The sequence below is a fragment of the Phyllostomus hastatus genome, unplaced genomic scaffold (assembly GCF_019186645.2).
Source record: "Phyllostomus hastatus isolate PE091 unplaced genomic scaffold, TTU_PhHast_1.1 phas_scaffold_46, whole genome shotgun sequence".
NCBI lineage: Eukaryota > Metazoa > Chordata > Mammalia > Chiroptera > Phyllostomidae > Phyllostomus > Phyllostomus hastatus.
The window spans coordinates 15172386-15191062 of record NW_025334032.1 but is presented as its reverse complement, the minus strand read 5'-3'; the positions used below and the strand labels follow the sequence as shown (position 1 = coordinate 15191062).

Genomic DNA, 18677 nt, shown 5'->3' with positions numbered 1-18677 from the left:
TAGATGTGTCTATGGCTACCTTCTGACATAAGGCAGGGTTGAGTAGCTGTATTGAGATCTTGTGGGCTGTAAGCCTAGATTTTGTAATTCATAATCTGCTGGTTAGAGTAACAAATTCCTTATAAAGGTATACCTCATTAGGTTGAAATGACTTCTGGAATTTATTCTTTATACCTCTCTTATTTTACATTCCATTAAAAAGTAGTAAGTCTTTTTCCTCCCAAACATCATTAAAACCTTAGACAATCAGCCAATCCTGCAGAAGAGTTTTAACAGAAATTTGGATTTGGCAAAATGATCCTGAAGAAAATTTACCCCTTGCCAATTAAAGTCTTTAGAATATTTAGAATCTCCTGAACTTATTAATTCACATTTCTGTTAAAGCTGTATTGGTAGTAATGGGCACCACTTCCATGTAACAAGAAAAAATGTTTAGAAGATTCCATCCCATATCTATAACTAATGATTCTGCTTCATTGGGCAGTTGCTGCCTATTAGTTTCATCCAATAAGCTGAAGTGTGTCTTCTTTCATCCCTCTCCCCACACTCAATTTAATCATGGCTATGTTCTTTCACAGCTTGACCTTTCAGCAACAACCATGTCATTTAAACAAGCTAAATGATTCAGACTATTTCTAACAGGGATCTCATCCAGTAACAATCTCAAAACACAGATCATGCTCCCTTGCCATGCCAAGCATAATAGCAATCCTTGTGGTGCTTTTACTGGACAGGTCTTTCTGTCTTTTCCAAATAAGGTCACCTCATTAAAGGGTCAACCTCTCCCTGTAGTGCTGTTGTCCTCCTCTCCCCTGCCAACCATCAACAAGCCCATAGATGAATGATGGGCACGATCCCTAGAAGCTTGCCACCCAAGACAGGATGAAGATTTAGAGGGTTAGCAGCCTGAGAAGCATAGAGATACATAAGACTAAAATCTGGCACAGATCCTCATTGAAAAGCTATGTTAAGTATAATGTCACAAGATTACAGGCTATTAAAGAAAGTTTTGGAAAAGGATGGTACAGTGCCACACAAGGTAAAAGGCATGGTACCATAGCTCTAAGAAATTCTCAAAACCATTTCTTTAGCATTCATTCATAATCCTTTCCCAAAATTCTATAATTTTGGAGAAAATGATGGTATTGTATTATTCAACACACCAAACTCACATAACTTACTGGAGAGGTACAAAAATAATAATAATTCATATCTATAGGCATGGTTGTGGAAGATTTTTATTGTTCCCAGTTACTTGCATGTTCTCCCTTTAAAAGGATATGATAGCTTTTCTCAAAACTGACCACTGCCAATCACTTCCTTCCCATTGGAAGGATTTAGGTAGGTCTGCAACTGCTTTGATCAATAGAGCACAGGGCCAGGGATGCTGTAATAGGCCCAGGTCCAGATTTTAAGAAGAGCAAGTTTCCATTCTTGCCCCTTGGAACTGTGAGCCATGAGGTAAGAAGTCCAGGATATTCTGTTGTAGAGAGAGGCCATAGGAGGAACACTGAGGAACGAGATACATGAGTGAAGAAGCCATCTTGTACATCCAGCCCAGCTGAGTTTTCAGCTAACACTCACCTCTTCTGCTATATGGCTGCAATGGTTAGAAAGATTGCAGACAAGAATTTCCCAACTAAGCACATTTCACCAACAAAACTGGGAGAAATAACAAATTACTATCGTCTGGCACTAAATGTTGGAGTGGTCTGACACACAACAACAGCTAAGTGAGCCAGAAGTGTACACATTCCCACTCTTTTTGTGTGTTTTTTAGTACTTATGAGTACAACACTTAGCTAGCCTATTGATGTTAGTGTTGGCCAAGTGACTGCGTTTAACCAATAGGATATAGGGAGTATCATATGCCACAACTCAGCAGAACTTAAGTCAGAGCTGCATTTTTATGATCTCATTTAACATAAATTATCTCCTTATAGGCCTCATCCTCTAATACAGCCACATTGGGGGTTAGAGGGGCATAATTCCTGCCATAGTAATAGGCAGTTTTATTATGTATCATGATTTTTACATAATAATTCAGTTGTGTTGCTCCTTTCCTTTTTCCTTATATATCTAAACTTGAGAAGTCTTCTGCCCTGAGAGACAGGACCTTACATCTTTATTATCCCACTAGGAAGCTATTGACATTATTAGGAAAAAATTAAACAAGCATACTTCTAAACTTAATCAAAATAGGATGCTCTCAACTAACGTAATTATCTACCAAATTTGTAATTTAATCACATCCACCTATAGATTCCACTGGAATGTCAATTTTCTGCATTGATTAATATGTTGGATTTCAAAAATAATAAGTGTTGTTCAAGTAAGTAGGCATTTGCTTTAATATTAGATATCTTTTTTCTTTTTTGACCAGTTATTTTTGGTAACCGCATTTCTTTTTGTATACTAAACAAAGTTCCTTGTTTTGACAGGATTTTATTCTCATAATAGTAATACAAGATGCTATAAATAAAAAATATTTTACATAGGAATAATACATTCTGTTGTCTGATATTTTGGCAACTGAAAATTCCTATTAAATTGCACCAGTAGGCTTTATTTATTTAATTATTTATTTAAATATATTTTATTGATTATGCTATTACAGTTGTCCAATTTTTCTTCCCTTTATTCCTCTCTGTGGGGCACCCCTCTTCCACCATCATTCCCCTACCATTAGTTCATGTCCATGGGTCATACATATAAGTTCTTTGGCTTCTCCATTTCCCATACTATTCTTAACCTCCCCCTGTCTGTTTTGTACCTACTATTTATGCTTCCGATTTCCTGTACTTTCTTCCACATTCTTTCCCCTTCCCTTCCCCTCTGATAACCCTCCATATGATCTCTATTACTGTGATTCTGTTCCTGTTCTAGTTGTTTTCTTAGTTCATTTTCGTTTTTGTTTTTGTGTTTTTAGGTTTGATTATTGATGGTTCTGAGTTTGTTGTCACTTTGCTGTTTATAGTCTTGACCTTCTTTTTCTTAGATAAGTCCCTTTAACATTTCAAATAATAAGGCCTTGGTGATGATGAACTCCTTTAACTTGGCCTTATCTGAGAAGCACTTTATCTGCCCTTCCATTCTAAATGATAGCTTTGCTGGATAGAGTAATCTTGGATATAGGTTGTTGCCTTTCAGGGCATTGAATACTTCTTTCTAGCCCCTTCTTGCCTATAAGATTTCTTTTGAGAAATTAGCTGATAGCTTTATGGGAACTGCTTTGTAGGCAAATGTCTCCTTTTCTCTTGCTGCTTTTAAGATCCTCTCCTGTTGGGCTGTGATGGGCCCTGACCTGGATAGTCCCTGGTCTGGTTGGAGAATTGGGCTGTGTGAGAGGTCAGGCCTCTGTATGGAGAGGCAGGCTTGAGCAGGAGGAATCTCTCAAAAAGAAAAAGTGAAAAAAGAGACACTTGGTTGCTGTTTAGGGAATTCTCCTGCAGCAGCCACTCCAGCCTCCGCCCTACGCTGCTGCACAGCACTCCTGAGGTGGCATGGAAGGCCCTGTGCACACTCTGGTAGCCCTGGGAAGAGTTCGAGCCTGAACTTGAGGGACAGGAGGCAACCAGGCCAAGTGCACATGCCCACAACCCAAGGAGAGTGCATTCTGCAGAAAGGCCTGAGCCCAAACCCCAAGTCCCAGGGAAAGTGCACACCACAGAAGGACTGGCACCCACTCCCAAGGCCCTGGGAAGAGTGCAATCTGTAGAAGGCCCCCAAGCCCACACCCAAAGACTAGGGGAGAGTGCACACCTGAACTTGTGGGACCAGAGGCTGCTGGGGAACAGCTGGAGACTGACTGAGTGCTGATCAGGAAGGGAGAAAAACAAAATCAATCACCCCTCAGCCTGCTACAGCCAGGAAGAACAGCAAAAACTGGCTTGGCCAGTTTGAAGCCAGCAGGAGACTTTTTTTTAAGTAATTCTTTATTTTTTTATCTTTTAACTCCTTCCTCTCTTTCCTTCTTTCTTGTTTTATTCTTTCTTCCTTTCTTTCCTTTTTTTATCTCTTCTTCCTTCCTTTAAATTTTTTTTATAATTCCCACAAGTGAAACAAAAAAACCTAGAAGTATGAAAAGACCAGATTGGACCCAAAGAGAGGGCATCCCAACAGCTAAGACAGTGAGACAAATTTCACTTTACTACTACAGAGAACTTTCAAGTTATTGCATATTTGTATTATTATTTTTTCATTATTCTTAACTATTTTATTTTATTTTATTTTATTTTATTTTATTTCATTAGTGTTTTGTATTCTTCTTCTTTCTGTTTAGTCTTCTTCACTTGGCTGGTTAAATTGCATTGTTTGACTAGTTTCCCATGTTCTCTCATAGTGTATTGTTAATTTACTGCCTTTCACTTCACTTGTGTTCCATTAGCACATTACTCTAGGTCCTATAGTTCCTATTCTGGTCATCCAGACCACATAGATTCTGCCATGTAATTGTTGCTCCATTATTATTATAAATAATAGCTGTTCCATATAATTGTAAATACTATACAGCACACCTCCCAGATCTTAGTCCACTTCACAGTTTCCTGAAATCTATTACTGTTGTGGTTAACTCTATTCTCTCACACACTAAGGGTATTTTGTACCCTTTACTCTCACTTTACCTCTTAATCTGACCTCTCACAAGCTCACTGCTTTCCAGATCCAACTCACAATCCTTCCCTACCCAACAAGAGTCTTATCTTTTTTCCATTCTTTCTAAAAAGTGGCTAGTTGAGTGAAATATCATGGTTAACACTATACATATCCAAAGGATCTCCTATCTCTTCTCTATGGGCTGGTACTGTAAATATCATAGAATACACTCCTGCTGTCTTAAACCATTTTGCTTTTCCCCTCCAACTGATCTCAAAAAAAGAGTAGGTAGAAGCTGTGAACACCAGGATACCCACTGGAAGAGGAAACCCAACAACAAGGGAACCACCAACAAATAACAACAGAAGAAGGTGAAGGAGGGAGTGGAAAGCCACACTAACTTCAATCCAGGACCTATCTGGAAATACAAGTAAATAGTGGATGAATTACCTAGAACAAACAACTGAACAAGAGCAAGAGAGAATCCTCAAAACCTTGTACACACAGAAGAACCAGCTTCAACACAACCTGCCCACACCTGCATAACAGGATACAAGAGAGGTTGGGCAGAGTGACCCTCATTTAACCAGCTGTTGGGAAGGACCCACCAAAGAAAGACCCAATAGAAATCAAAACCCAAAGACATACACAGAGCCAACATAAACAACAACCAAAGACCAGTGAGCTCAGGAGATCAAGGAGATGGCACCACTCAATCTCACAGGTATTCTACCATAGAAGTTCACATCATAAACCCAGGGAGTCAGAATAGATCAATTTAAGAAGCAGAGGGTAACAAGAAGAGTCTCACAAACAATGGGAAGACAAAGAAACAATCCCCATATGAAAGAAAAGGAGGAAGTCTCAGAAAGAATGCTAAATGACATAGAGGCAACTCAACTATCAGATATTGAATTCAAAGCAGTGGTTATAAGGAAGCTCAATGAGCTCACAGAGAATTACCAAAAACTACAGGAAAACTACAATGAGCTCACTGCAAACTATATCAACATAAAAAAGGAAATAGAAACTCAACAGGGGCCAAGAGGAAATAAAGAATACAATTCCTGAACTGAAGAACATAGTTAGAAGGAATCAAAAGCAGGGTCAATGAAGCAGAGGATCAAGTTAGCAAGCTGGAGGACAAGGTAGAAGAAAACACCCAGAATGAGTGAGACAAGGAAAAGAGGCTCAGAAAGAATGAAGAAGGGTTAAGGGAAATTCAGGACAATATGAAACAGTAATATCCATATAATAGGGATACCAGAAGCAGGAGAAGAAGAGCAAGGGATAGAAAACCTGTTTGAAAAAGTAGTGATGAAAAACTTTCCTAATTTGATGAGAGAAAAAGTCACACCAATCCAGGAAACACAGAGAGTCCCAATCAAGAGGAACCCAAAGAGGCCCACTTAAAGACACATCATAAATAAAATGGCAAAATTCTAAGATAAAGAGAGAATCTTAAAGGCAACAGGGGAAAAACAGGAAGTAACATACAAGGGAGCCCTGATAAAACTAGTGGCTGAATTCTCAAATGGAAACTCTCCAAGCCAGAAGGGAATGGCAAGAAATATTCCAAGTAATGAGAACCAGAGGTCTACAACCAAGACTAATTTATTCAGCAAGTCTCTCAATTAAAATGGAAGGCCAAATAAGGAGCTTCCCAGACAAAAGAAGTCTAAAAGAATACACCTCCACCAAGCCAGCTCTGCAAGACATGCTAAAGGGACTGCTTTAAGGAAAGGAAAGAAGAGAGAGAGAGAGAGAGAGAGAGAGAGAGAGAGAGAGAGAGAGAGAGAGAACACAGGTACATAAATGGTAATGAATAAGTACCTATCCATAATAACATTAAATGTAAATGGATTAAATGCCCTAATCAAAAGACACAGAATAGTGGAATGGATAAGAATACATGCCCCACACATAGGCTGCCTACAGGAGACCCACCTCAGAATAAAAGACCTACACAGACAGAAAATGAAGGGCTGGAAACAAACATACCAAGCAAATGGACAGGAAAAAAAAAGCTGGGGTAGCAATACTCATTTCGGACAAGATAGACTTCCAAAAAAGAACCATAAAAAGAGACCCAGAAGGTCACTTCATAATATTCAAGGGAAGAATCCACCAAGAAAGCATAAACATAGTAAATATATATGCACCCAACATAGGAGCACCCAAATACATGAAGAAAATCTTGGAGGACTTCAAGAATGATATCAACAGCAACACAATTATAGTAGGGGATTTTAACACCCCACTCTCAAAAATGGACAGATCTTCTAAACAAAATATCAACAAAGATATTGAGGCATTGAACAATGCCCTAGATGAAATGGACTTAACTGAAATATATAGAGCCCTTCATCCCAAAGAAGCAAAATACACATTCTTTTCTAATGCACATGGAAATTTTCAAAGATAGACCACACGATAGAACACAAAACAAGCCTCAACAAACTGAAGAAAATTGAAATCATATCAAGCATTTTCTTTGACCATGAGGGACTGAAACTAGAAACCAGCCTCAAGGAAAAAAACCCAAAGCACTCAAAATCATGGAGATTGAATAGCATGCTATTAAACAATGAATGGGTCAAGAACGAGATTAGGGAAAAATCAAAAAGTTTCTGGAAACAAATGAAAATGAACTCACAACAATCACAGCTAAGGCAGTCCTGAGAGGGAAGTTATAGTGATACAGTTCTACCTAAAAAAGAAAGAAATGTTTCAAACAAACAACCTAACCCTACACCTACAAGAACTTGAGGAACAACAACAAAGACAACCCAGAGCAAGCAGAAGGAAGGAAATAACCAAGAGCAGAATCAGAGCAGAATTAAATGACATACAAACTAAAAGCACAATTCTAAAGAACAATGAATCCAAGATCTGATTCTTTGAAAAGATAAACAAAATAAACAAGTCTTTAAGCAGGCTCATCAAGAAAAAAAAAGAAAGAGGACCCAAATAAACACAATCAGAAATGAAAGAGGCAAGGTCACAACTGATACCACAGAAATACAAAGGATTGTAAGAAATTACTATGAAGAACTATATGCCAAGAAATTTTAAAACCTAGGTGAAAGGGGAACATTTCTAGAAAAATATAATCCACCAAAACTCAATAAAGAAGAAGTAGAAGGATGAACAGACCAATAACACCTGATGAAATTGATACAGTAATTAAAAAGCTTCTGATACACAAAAGCCCTGGACCAGGCGGTTTCACAAGAGAATTTTACAAGGTATTTAAGGGAGAGTTAACCCCATCCTCCACAGATTATTTCAAAAAATTCAAGATGGAAGACTCCTAAACTCTTTTTATGATGCCAACATAATCCTAATCCCAAAACCAGATAAAGACATTACAAAAAAGAAAAGTTCAGGCCAATATTGCCGATGAACATAGATGCTAAAATCCTCAACAAATACTGGCAAACTGAATCCAGCAATTTGTTAAAAAGATCATACACCATGACCAAGTGGGACTCATCCCAGGGATGCCAGGATGGTACAATATTCCCAAATCAATAAACATAATACACCACATAAACAAAATGAGACAAGAATCACAGGATCATATCAATAGATGCAGAAAAGTCATTTGATAAGGTACAGCACCCATTTATGATAAAAACACTCAGCAAAGCAGGAATAGAGGGAGCATTCCTCAACATAATAAAGGCCATATGTGAGAGACCTACAGCCAATATCATACTCAATTAACAAAAACTTAGAGCTTTTCCACTAAGATCAGGAACAAGACAAGGATGCCCACTTTCACCGCTACTATTCAACATTGTACTGGAAGTCCTAGCCACAGAAATCAGACAAGAAAAAGAAATAAAAGGCATGCAAATTGGAAAGGAGGACACAAAACTGTCACTGTTTGCAGATGACATGATAGTGTACATAGAAAGTCCTACAGACTCCACCAAAAAACTACTTGACCTAATAGATGAATTTGACAGAACAGCAGGATACAAAGTCAATATCCAGAAATCAAAGGCATTTCTGTATACCAACAATTAAACAGCAGAAGCAGAAATCAGGGGGAAAAAATCCCATTTGATATAGCAACAAGAAAAGTAAAGTACCTAGGAATAAACCTAACCAAGGAGGTAAAAGACCTGTACTCAGAAAACTATACAACACTGAAGGAAGAAATTAAGGAAGACACAAAGAAATGGAAGCATGTACTATGCTTATGGATTGGAAGAATTAACATCATCAAAATGTCCATACTACCCAAAGTGATTTATAGATTCAATGCAGTCCCTATTAAAGTGCCCATGACATATTTCACAGACATAGAAAAAACATTTCAGAAATTTATATGGAGCCATGAACAACACCAAATAGCTGCAGCAATTTTTAGAAAGAAGAACAAAGCAGGAGGGATCACAATACCTGATATCAAACTGTGTTAGAAGGCTACTGTAATCAAAACAGCCTGGTACTGGCATAAGAACAGACACATAGACCAATAGAACAGAATAGAGAGCCCAGAAATAAACCCAAGTCTCTATGGTCAATTAATATTTGACAAAGGGGGAAGAAGCATAAAATGGGGCAAAAATAGCCTGTTGAACAAATGGGATTGGGAGATCTGAACAGCTACATGCAAAAATATTAATCACGACCACCAACTTACACCATACACAAAAATGAATTCAAGGTAGATAAAAGACTTAAATATAAGTTGTAACACCATAAAAGTCCTAGGCGAAAACATTGGCAGGAAAATCTCAGACATTCCATGCAGCAATATCTTCACTGCTATGTCCCCTAAAGCAAGTGACATAAAGGAAAGAATAAACAAATGAGACCTCATTGAATTAAAAAGCTTCTGCATGGCTAAACAAAACAGCATTAAAATGAAAAGAAAGCCAACCATATGGGAAAACATATTTGCCAATGACACCTCTGACAAGGGCTAGATCTCCAAAATAGATAAGGAATTTACCCTGGCTGGCATAGCTCAGTGGATTGAGTGTGGGCTGCAAACCAAAGTGTCGCAGGTTCGATTCCCAGCCAGGGTACATGCCTGGGTTGCAGCCCATGACACCCAGCAACCGCACATCGATGTTTCTCTGTCTCTCTCTTTCTCCCTCCCTTCCCTCTCTAAAAATAAATAAATAAAATCTTAAAAAAATTTACAGGACTCCACTCCAGGAAGACAAAAACCCCAATTAAAAAATGGGCAAAGGACTTGAACAGACGCTTCTCCAAGGAGTACATACAGAGGGCCCAGAGACACATGAAAAGATGCTCAGCATCACTAGCCATCAGAGACATGCAAATTAAACCACAGTGAGTTACCACCTCACACCAGTCACAATGGCCAACATAAACAAAAGAACAAACAATTGTTGGAGAAGATGTGGAGAAAAGAAAACCCTAGTATACTGTTGGTGGGAATGCAGATTGGTGCAACCACTGTGGAAAACAGTATGGAATTTCCTCAGAAAACTAAAAATGGAACTTCCTTTTGACCCAGCAATTCCACTGCTGAGATTATATCCTAAGAACCCTGAAACACCAATCCAAAAGAACCTATGCACCCCAATGTTCATAGCAGCACAATTTATAATAGCCAAGTGTTGGAAGCAGCCTAAGTGCCCATCAGCACATAAGTGGGTCAAAAAACTGTGGTATATTTACACAATAGAATTCTGCACAGCAGAGAGGAAGAAGGAGCTTATACCCTTTGTAGCAGCATGGATGGAACTGGAGAGCATTCTGCTAAGTGAAATAAGCCAAGCGGTGAGGGACAAATACCATATGATCTCACCTTTAACTGGACCATAATCAACAAAAGAAAAAAGCAAACAAAGTATAACCAGAGACATTGAAATTAAGAACAATCTAACAATAGCCAGAGGAGAGGGGAGAGGGGAGAGGACAGTGGGGAGAAGGGTTTTCAGGAACTACTATAAAGGACACATGGACAAAACCAAGGGGGAGGGTGGAAGCAAGGGAGAGAGGTGGGTTTGGAGGGGGTGGGGGAAGGGTGGGGAGAAAATACAGACAACTGTAATCGAACAACCATTAAATAATTTAAATTAAAAAAAAGATTCTCTCCTTATCTCTCATCTTGGGTAATGTAATTATGATATGCCTGTGTGTGTGTTTCCTTGGGTACAACTTGCTTGGGACTCTCTGATCTTCCTGGGCTTCCTGGAAGTCTCTTTCCATTCACAAATTAGGGAAGTTCTCCATCATTATGTTTTCAAATCAGTTTTCAATTTCTTGCTCTTCCTCTTCTCTTTTGACACCCCCATGATTCGGATGTTGAAACATTTAAAATTGTCCTACAGGTTCCTAAGCCTCTCCTCGTTTTTTTGAATTCTTGTTTCTTCATTCTGTTCTGGTTGAATGTTTATTTCTTCCTTCTGCTCCAAATCATTGATTTCAGTCCCTGTTTCTTTCCCCTCACTCTTGGTTCCCTGTACATTTTTCTTTATTTCACTTCCCATAGCCTTTACTTTTTCTATTTTGGGACCATACTCAACCAATTCCCTGAGCATCCTGATTACCAGTGTTTTGAACTCTGTATCTGACACGTTGGCTATCTCTTCATCACTTAGTTGTATTTTTTCTGGAGCTTTGAACTGTTCTGTCATTTGGGCCATAAGTTTTTGTCTTGGCACACCAGTTATGTAGTAAGGGGTAGAACCTTAGGTATTTTCCAGGATGGGGCAACTCTCTTTGCTGTGTCCTGGGGTTCTATGTTGGGGAGGGGTCTGAGAGGGAACAATGCCACTTGCTCAGCTCTCTGCAAGCTTTCAGTCACTTCCTCTGCTACCCACAAGCAAATTGGGTCCTTCTGGTGCTGATTCCCAGGTAGGTGTTTTTTTTTTTTTGTACATTTTAGTACCCTATGAGTCTCTCCAATGAACTCTCCTGTGAGGCTAGAAGTTTCTCCTGCTGCCTCAATCCCCACAGGTTTTTTCAGTTAGAGCTTTTTGAGGCCTTATTTCCCAGCACTGGAACCCTGGGTTTCATTGTCTGTCTCACTCCCCAGTTGTTCCTCTCCATTTATCAGTATGTAAATGTGGGACTGCCCAGTCTGCTAGCTTCTGCCTTGCCTGCCCCAGTCCCGAAGTTGCTTCTTTGCTGTGAGTCCTCTCCACCCCAGCTCCCCAGCTCCAACCCTCCTACTGGTCTGGATGAATGTTTCTTCTTTAAGTCCTTAGTTGTTGGACTTCCATACAGTTTGATTTTCTGGCAGTTCTTTTTATTTTTTGTTTTTAAATTTGTTGTTGTCCTTCCTTTGTTTGTTTGAAGAGGCAAAGCATATGGACCTATGCCTCCATCTTGTCCAGAAGTCAACTTTTTAAAATATAATGATGCTTGATTGCCTGGGGCTTTCAAAGTTCTGATGAGCTTTACAAATAAATATTAAATTATGTTATTTCTTGATGTAAAAGTATCTGGATTGTGTTTTATTCAAGTTTTATAGAAACTGATACTCTCTATGGATTGGCATTTTTTTGTGATCAGATTCTAAACTAGTATCCTTCATTTAAGAGAAATGATAACAAATTTCCATTGAAATAAATTAATAATTCAATTTCTACTGATATGCCATTGCAAATAAAGATAATTAATAGACATCACATTTCCTGGTTAAAGAAATGCAAAGATTTACCAAAAGGTATCATTTCCCATTTGTACCACTCTTTTAATCAAACAAAGTATGGCTATGGTCTCTGTTATGTAGAAACATTACCTCAAATTGAACAACTATTAATCTCACAAATATCAGGTTCACTCTGAAAACATTGATTAAACACCTACAATTCCTGAAAAGAAATTGTGCCTGAAAAAGAGGTGATCCCTGCCTGGAAGTCATTTTATATCAAGAAATTCCTACATGTAAAATATTGAACCTACTTTTAAAAGACACTGATTGCATATGCTATTTTAATGGAAATTAATCCTGGTAGAATATATATGTCAAACTATATTTGAAAAAATTTAATCAAGTAAAGGTAAAAATAATTTTCAAATCATTATTATATATAATATTGTACACACAGAAACACACACACATCCATGTTCTCCACCCTTTTCTGGGAAAATAGGGCAATTCAAATGATTGCTTCCTAGAATAGTAGTAAAAAAAAATTATGTAGCTACCAAAGATTATACTAGAGGAACACTGAGAGCCCATTTATGCACAGCTTCTTGGATTCCATGATTCTAGGACCCTCTAACAAAACAAATACAAAATGAACTCAATATACTTTTATAAATGATTCACAATACTATGCAGCAGCATGAAAAAAGGAACTCCTATCCTTCAGGACAATATGGATGGAGCTGGAGAGTATTATGTTAAGTGAAATAAGCCAGGCGGTGAAACACAAACACCAATATGATCTCACTTATAAGTGGAACCTAATCAACAAAATAAACACTCAAGCAAAACAAAACCAGAGACATAGAAATAAAGAACAGACTGACAGTGACCAGAAGGTAGTGGGGAGGGGGATAATGTGGGAAAGAAGGGGAAGGGTCAAGTCAAGGAACATGTATAAAGGACCCATGGACAAAGACAATGGGGTGGGGGGGAAGGATTGAATGTGGGAGGTAGAGGGTGGGTAGGGCAGGAGAGAGTAATGGGGGAAAAATGGGGACAACTATAATTAAACAACAATAACAAGTAAAATAAAATAAATATGATTTAAAAAATTATTCACAGAGTGAGATTAATCCTGTTTCATATCCAATATAGAAATCCATCAACAGTGTTTCTCAAACTCTAGGTGCATATAGATCACTTGGGTATCTTCACAAATTTGCAGATTTCAATTCAATAATTTAATAAATAATTGAGATTTTGCATTCTCAACAAGTTCACTTTAATTATCATGGCATTCAGATACTTCCCCCCTCCCCCCCGGCTGGGAAAAAATAAAATAAAATACATGTGCTTAAGTGACTAAGTATTCTAGACCAGTGGTTCTCAAGCAGTTGTCCACATGCCAACAATGTCAACATTACTATTAGAAATACTAATTTCACTGGACTTATCTAGCCCTACTAAGTGGGAAACTCTGGGGGAGCTGCTGTGGAATCCATTTTAATAAGCCTATAGTGATTCTAATGGGAAATAATTTGGGGGAACAGCTGGTCATGACAATGCTTGGGAAGGGAGTTACTACTGCTGCCCAAACTGCAATTTGTCAAGGCCTGTGATGCTTTGATACTATATGCTACTAGCACATATCACCTTACCCTTCACCACAAGACAAAGTGGGAGAGTCCTTGGATCTCACTCTGTATTGATTACCATTCAGAAGGTCTGGGGTGAATTTGGGAATCTATTATATAGGGGAAGGTTTTAAACTCATTAACCCAAAGACTATTTGTACTTAAACAGTGGGAGCGATGACTTCAAATAGCCCAAACTACTGTGTGTGGGAAATATACTGCAGTTCTTCCCTACAGGGGGGGAGAGTCTATTAGTGTGTTTGTAAGCATATTTTAAGTTTTAAAACCACAGATATCTTGTGAATCTGAAACATATATTCTGCAGTTTAAACATATTCACTTTCCAAATAATTTATCATGATATGTAGCCAATTTTATCTTCACTTCTAAAGATATTCTATCAGTCATTTTTAAACAGATAGCTCAAGAAAACTCATATGATATTTATTTCTTTGTGTCTTTCTGAAATTCACCAAAATGCACAATGATGAAATGCTACTCTTTCTTATGGGAAGACAAGTGTTTAAAAATGAACATAGGATTTTAGTCATAAATATTATGTTCTTTGTTCTGAACTAAATATTTCCAACTTATTGGTTTAAGTTTAGCAGCTTCTTCAGGCTTCTAGTCAACAAAAGTCTTAAAATTTCTTAAATAAAAAATTTGCCAATAATATTTTACATACTATATTGTATAGTTAGTTTTTAACCATGAATGGTATGTTTTAGTCTTCTAATATCTATATTACTATTTTATGTCAATGTTATTTTAAAGTTTCATCTTTTATATAGAATTAATGAATACAAGAGGAGACCTCCCACAGGCCCCAGCATTATCTTCTTATATTACAGGCTTCCCAAGCTAAGTGAGTGCTCAAAATACCTATATGTATTAGTATACCAGCTGGTGATTTTGTGAGAGGCTGTGCTCAGCTTCAGTGAATGTTTGTTGGAAAACTCTTTCAATGTGTTTGCCCATTTCATGATGGGTTTTATGAGCACACCTCCCCACACTGCAATGAGTGTTCAGCAGTTTTTGACCAAAAACAGCATGATCTCTGTGGACCACACTGCCTATTCACCTGATAGCACCCTGGTGACTTTTTTTTTGTTTCCCTGGATGAAAAAGTTGTCCAACAAAACTTTTTGTCCATGTGAATGAGGTGAGATAAAAAATGGCAGAAGCACTAAAAGGCACCAAAATCAGTGAGTTAAAAAACTGTTTTGAGTAGTGGAAAATATGTCTCAATAAGTGTATTGCATCAAATGAAAAAAGCACTTTGGAGGTGAGTGAAGTTTAAACATGTCAGAACAAATACACAATGTTTTATAAATACATTCCATTTTGGGGGTTCCCACATACTTTCTGATTTTCATTTTGTCCGCCCACTTAAAAACAGACATTCTCATTATTTTGCCATTGGCTGTGTTCTAATGAAAAATGTTATTTACAAAAATAGGTGATGGTCTGAATTTTGTCAATAAGTGGTTTGGCCATCGTTAATCTGAAAAATTGTTTTGTTTATAGATATAAAAATAATCACATATATACATTCTACCTTTAAATAATAACTTTTATATAAACATTATATGCAACAATTTTATAAATCTTTAAATCTGAGGAAATCCACAAATTTAAGAGAACATGAAAATGATTTCCAAGGTGTCTAAGTTTAGTGACTTTTTACATTAGCTTTGTCTATGCCTTTCATTATTCCCCCATTTGGTTTGTTTGAGATAGAAGAAAATAAACAATAAAAGCAATGCTATAATAAAGAAAAAAACGAAGATGCTTGTTGCAATACTGTCAGTATGCTACACTGAAGAGTGAACATAATGTTTCAAGAACAAAATTTACCTTGACAGACAATCTGAGAAGGAAAGGCGAACAGGGTATCCATATCGGATGATCTTCACCATCTCCAGGACACCAATATATTGTAGCTGAGCAGACACATAAAAATTATCAAAGGTATCTGGTAGCTGGGAGTTATTGGGCTTGATGCAATGAATAAAGTGTAGAGTGCACTTCTGAAGTTTTCCAATAATATCCATTAGAGAGTTCTAAGGAGAGAATTAAAACCAAATTGATTCTCCAAAGAAGACTGACTAAAAATATAAAGCAGCTTGTAAATAAAAATACCTTTAATCAAAACTTTTAATATTATGCATTCACTCACTCTGTGTGTATATTCAATTTTTCTGAAGGTACTCAGTGGTCAAAAAAATTGGGGAAAATTCTATGTAAACCCTACACAGTAAATATAATCCAAATTTAAGTTTTAGAATGAGAATACATAACTAACCCTGAGTTGAGATGCAACAGTAACTGGACCTCTTCTTTCCAGTCTTTGAAGAAATGTAGAAGTTCCTTTCTTTTTTAATAACTGTAAAGAAAACAAAAAGAAAGGAAGGGTGAGAAAATTTAGTTTACTAAATTCCATTTAGAACAGGGGTGTCAAACTCATTTTCACTGGGGGGCTACATCAGCCTTGTGGTTGCCTTTAAAGGGACAAATGTAACTTCAACTCCTTAACAGTTGAAGAGTAGCCACATTTACACAGTCCTAAAATTATTTCTGCCATTTGAAGGCAACTGCCAGACTGATGTGGCCCCCCAGTAAAAATGAGTTTGACACCTCTGATTTAGAAGAAAAAAAATTAAGCCTCTCATCCATGTAAATTCCCTTACAGGCAGATATAGATTTAAAACAGGCTGTAAAAATCAGTACCAAATGATTTTCTGTAACATTACCATAAAGTTGGGGAAATGGCCAACTACATGTAAAATAATAGCTATTACCACCAAACTTTCAAGTACATGGCTGTTGCCATCCTACATTCACTTTAACTTGAAAATAAATAGGGATCCATACTTGCTTGGTGGTATAGTAAATTCACCTTGGTATTTTTACTGGTTGTACTACTAACAGTCTATATGCACCATGAAATGTGGCTGACTCTAGGGCAAAGAATACTATTGTGTATTATAGAGGCTTGATACTTTGATAATCATTGGCTTGTTCCCTTAAGATTGACTATGATTAGTTTCTTACCTATTTTTTCTTACCTTTCCTTTTCTTATTTTTTTAAAACTACCAAGAGGGGTTAGTAAATTACCTGGCTGTGAAAAATGATAATAGACTGTTTTCTTTGATAATTAATTAAATATGCCTCTTAAAAGAAAAAAAATATGTGCAGCAAAGTATAAATGATAGTGGAGATAGAAGAAATCAGTTAAAATGAAGCCTGTGGAAGTGAAGAAATAAAGGGCTGAGGTAATTAATTAAAGTCCACCAGGGGTTAAAAGAAACCTCAGCCACTAATGTACCTTTACATTTCACAAAATCACACAGACTTAGGCCAACATATCTATTGATACAAAGTCATTTATCTTAAAATAAAAAGACCTGTATAGAAAAAAAAATTCTGATAAAGCATTCTTGTCAATTTGGTGCAATTGCTACCATGGCAATAATTATTTTCCTTCCGTTAGGATGAACTGTCAAACAGAGATGATTAATTATAACTGACAAGGGACTGTAAAATGAAGTGACTGGTTTGCAATCAACCTTTTTCTACAAACACAAAACCAAGCGTGATGCTCAGTTAAAGAGTAGGAAGACTCTTACCCTGCCAGCCATAGGGGTGGATGTGCAGGGATGAGGGCAGTTTGAAGAGAAGTAAGAAATGGTACACTTAAGGAATGATCACAATAAATAAATATCCATCTCTTGAAATCAAACACTAAATTCCCTTTTCAGGGTGGAGGAGCTACTGTAAATTATCTCTCTTCTGCAGTCCTTTAGGGAGAAGACTAGTGGCATCTTTGCCTGGTAATGTTTAATAATTAAGGTTAAAAATTGCAGCTTAGGGTTGTGTAATGATTTCTTGCTCTTGATTTTCAGGATGATTGAAAAAGGATGGGCCAGAAAGTTCATTGAAAACCTTAGGATAAAAGGTCTTTCTTATAAAGGGCAACCCTTTGTCTTTTTAATGAAAAGGATATATTTTGTATTTGGTGAGCTGGAAGTCCTGTGATTATATAGTGCTACAACAACTATACCAAGGAATCCTTAAATCAAAGGCCTATGAACTAAATGCACACACACAGACTTACTTCTAATATGTTATACATATTTCTACCACTCTTCTAAAATAGAGCTGATTTTAATTATGCTTTCATTTTAATTGGTAAGCTAAAATGCATTTCAGCAAGCCACAACTGAGTATCTAAAAATGGCTGAACTGGACACCTTCCCAATCATATTTCTCATCTTTTATGGTTTCAGTGGAAGCAAGCAAAACAAACTGGGCTACAATGAATTTTAAACTTACAACATTTCAGTTTGAAAAATCTCTTCACTGAATTTTTAGTTCTTCTCTGAATTTTAGTCCTACTGCATAAATAGTGAGAACCATTAGGTTGTAAGTACAACCACACTTGTGTGATACAAATATACACTTAAAAAAGTATAATACAAAATAAGTCAAACATCTACAAAATATCCACTAAACATTCTAGCACCTGAAAAATACACTATGTCTGTAAGAAACTACAATTTATTGTTTAGAGACCTAAAACCCCTCAAGTAATTAATGCCAAAAGAATAAGTTAGCTAAGTTAATTCCCTCTAAGCCTACCATCCTTTAAGTTACTTCCCGTTAATCACAAAGACAATCATAGAGATGAAACATAAATAGGATGTTGCACAGACAACCAACACAACTGCTAATACTCTATTTGCTATTGAATTTTTAGTGTATAGTACTTTTCTATACTGTTCCTTCTTTCTGATGGTTATACTTCAGGTAGGCATCCTTCCCTTCAAAATTTTAAAATTAAAATATTGATTTC

The 18677-nt window shown here is 37.0% G+C and overlaps 1 protein-coding gene across 3 annotated transcripts in view; it reads right to left on the bottom strand.

Annotated features, from left to right (window-relative positions):
• Nucleotides 1–18677, bottom strand: part of MYO16 (myosin XVI) — a 627599-nt gene that overhangs the window by 144323 nt on the left and 464599 nt on the right. For all 3 annotated transcript variants that reach the window (XM_045821913.1, XM_045821912.1, XM_045821911.1), the window contains exons 26-27: nucleotides 16127–16207; nucleotides 15679–15884 (exon numbers count right to left, since the gene is read on the bottom strand). In XM_045821913.1, the coding sequence (XP_045677869.1) occupies nucleotides 15679–15884; nucleotides 16127–16207 (287 nt within the window). The remainder of the gene's footprint in view (nucleotides 1–15678; nucleotides 15885–16126; nucleotides 16208–18677) is intronic.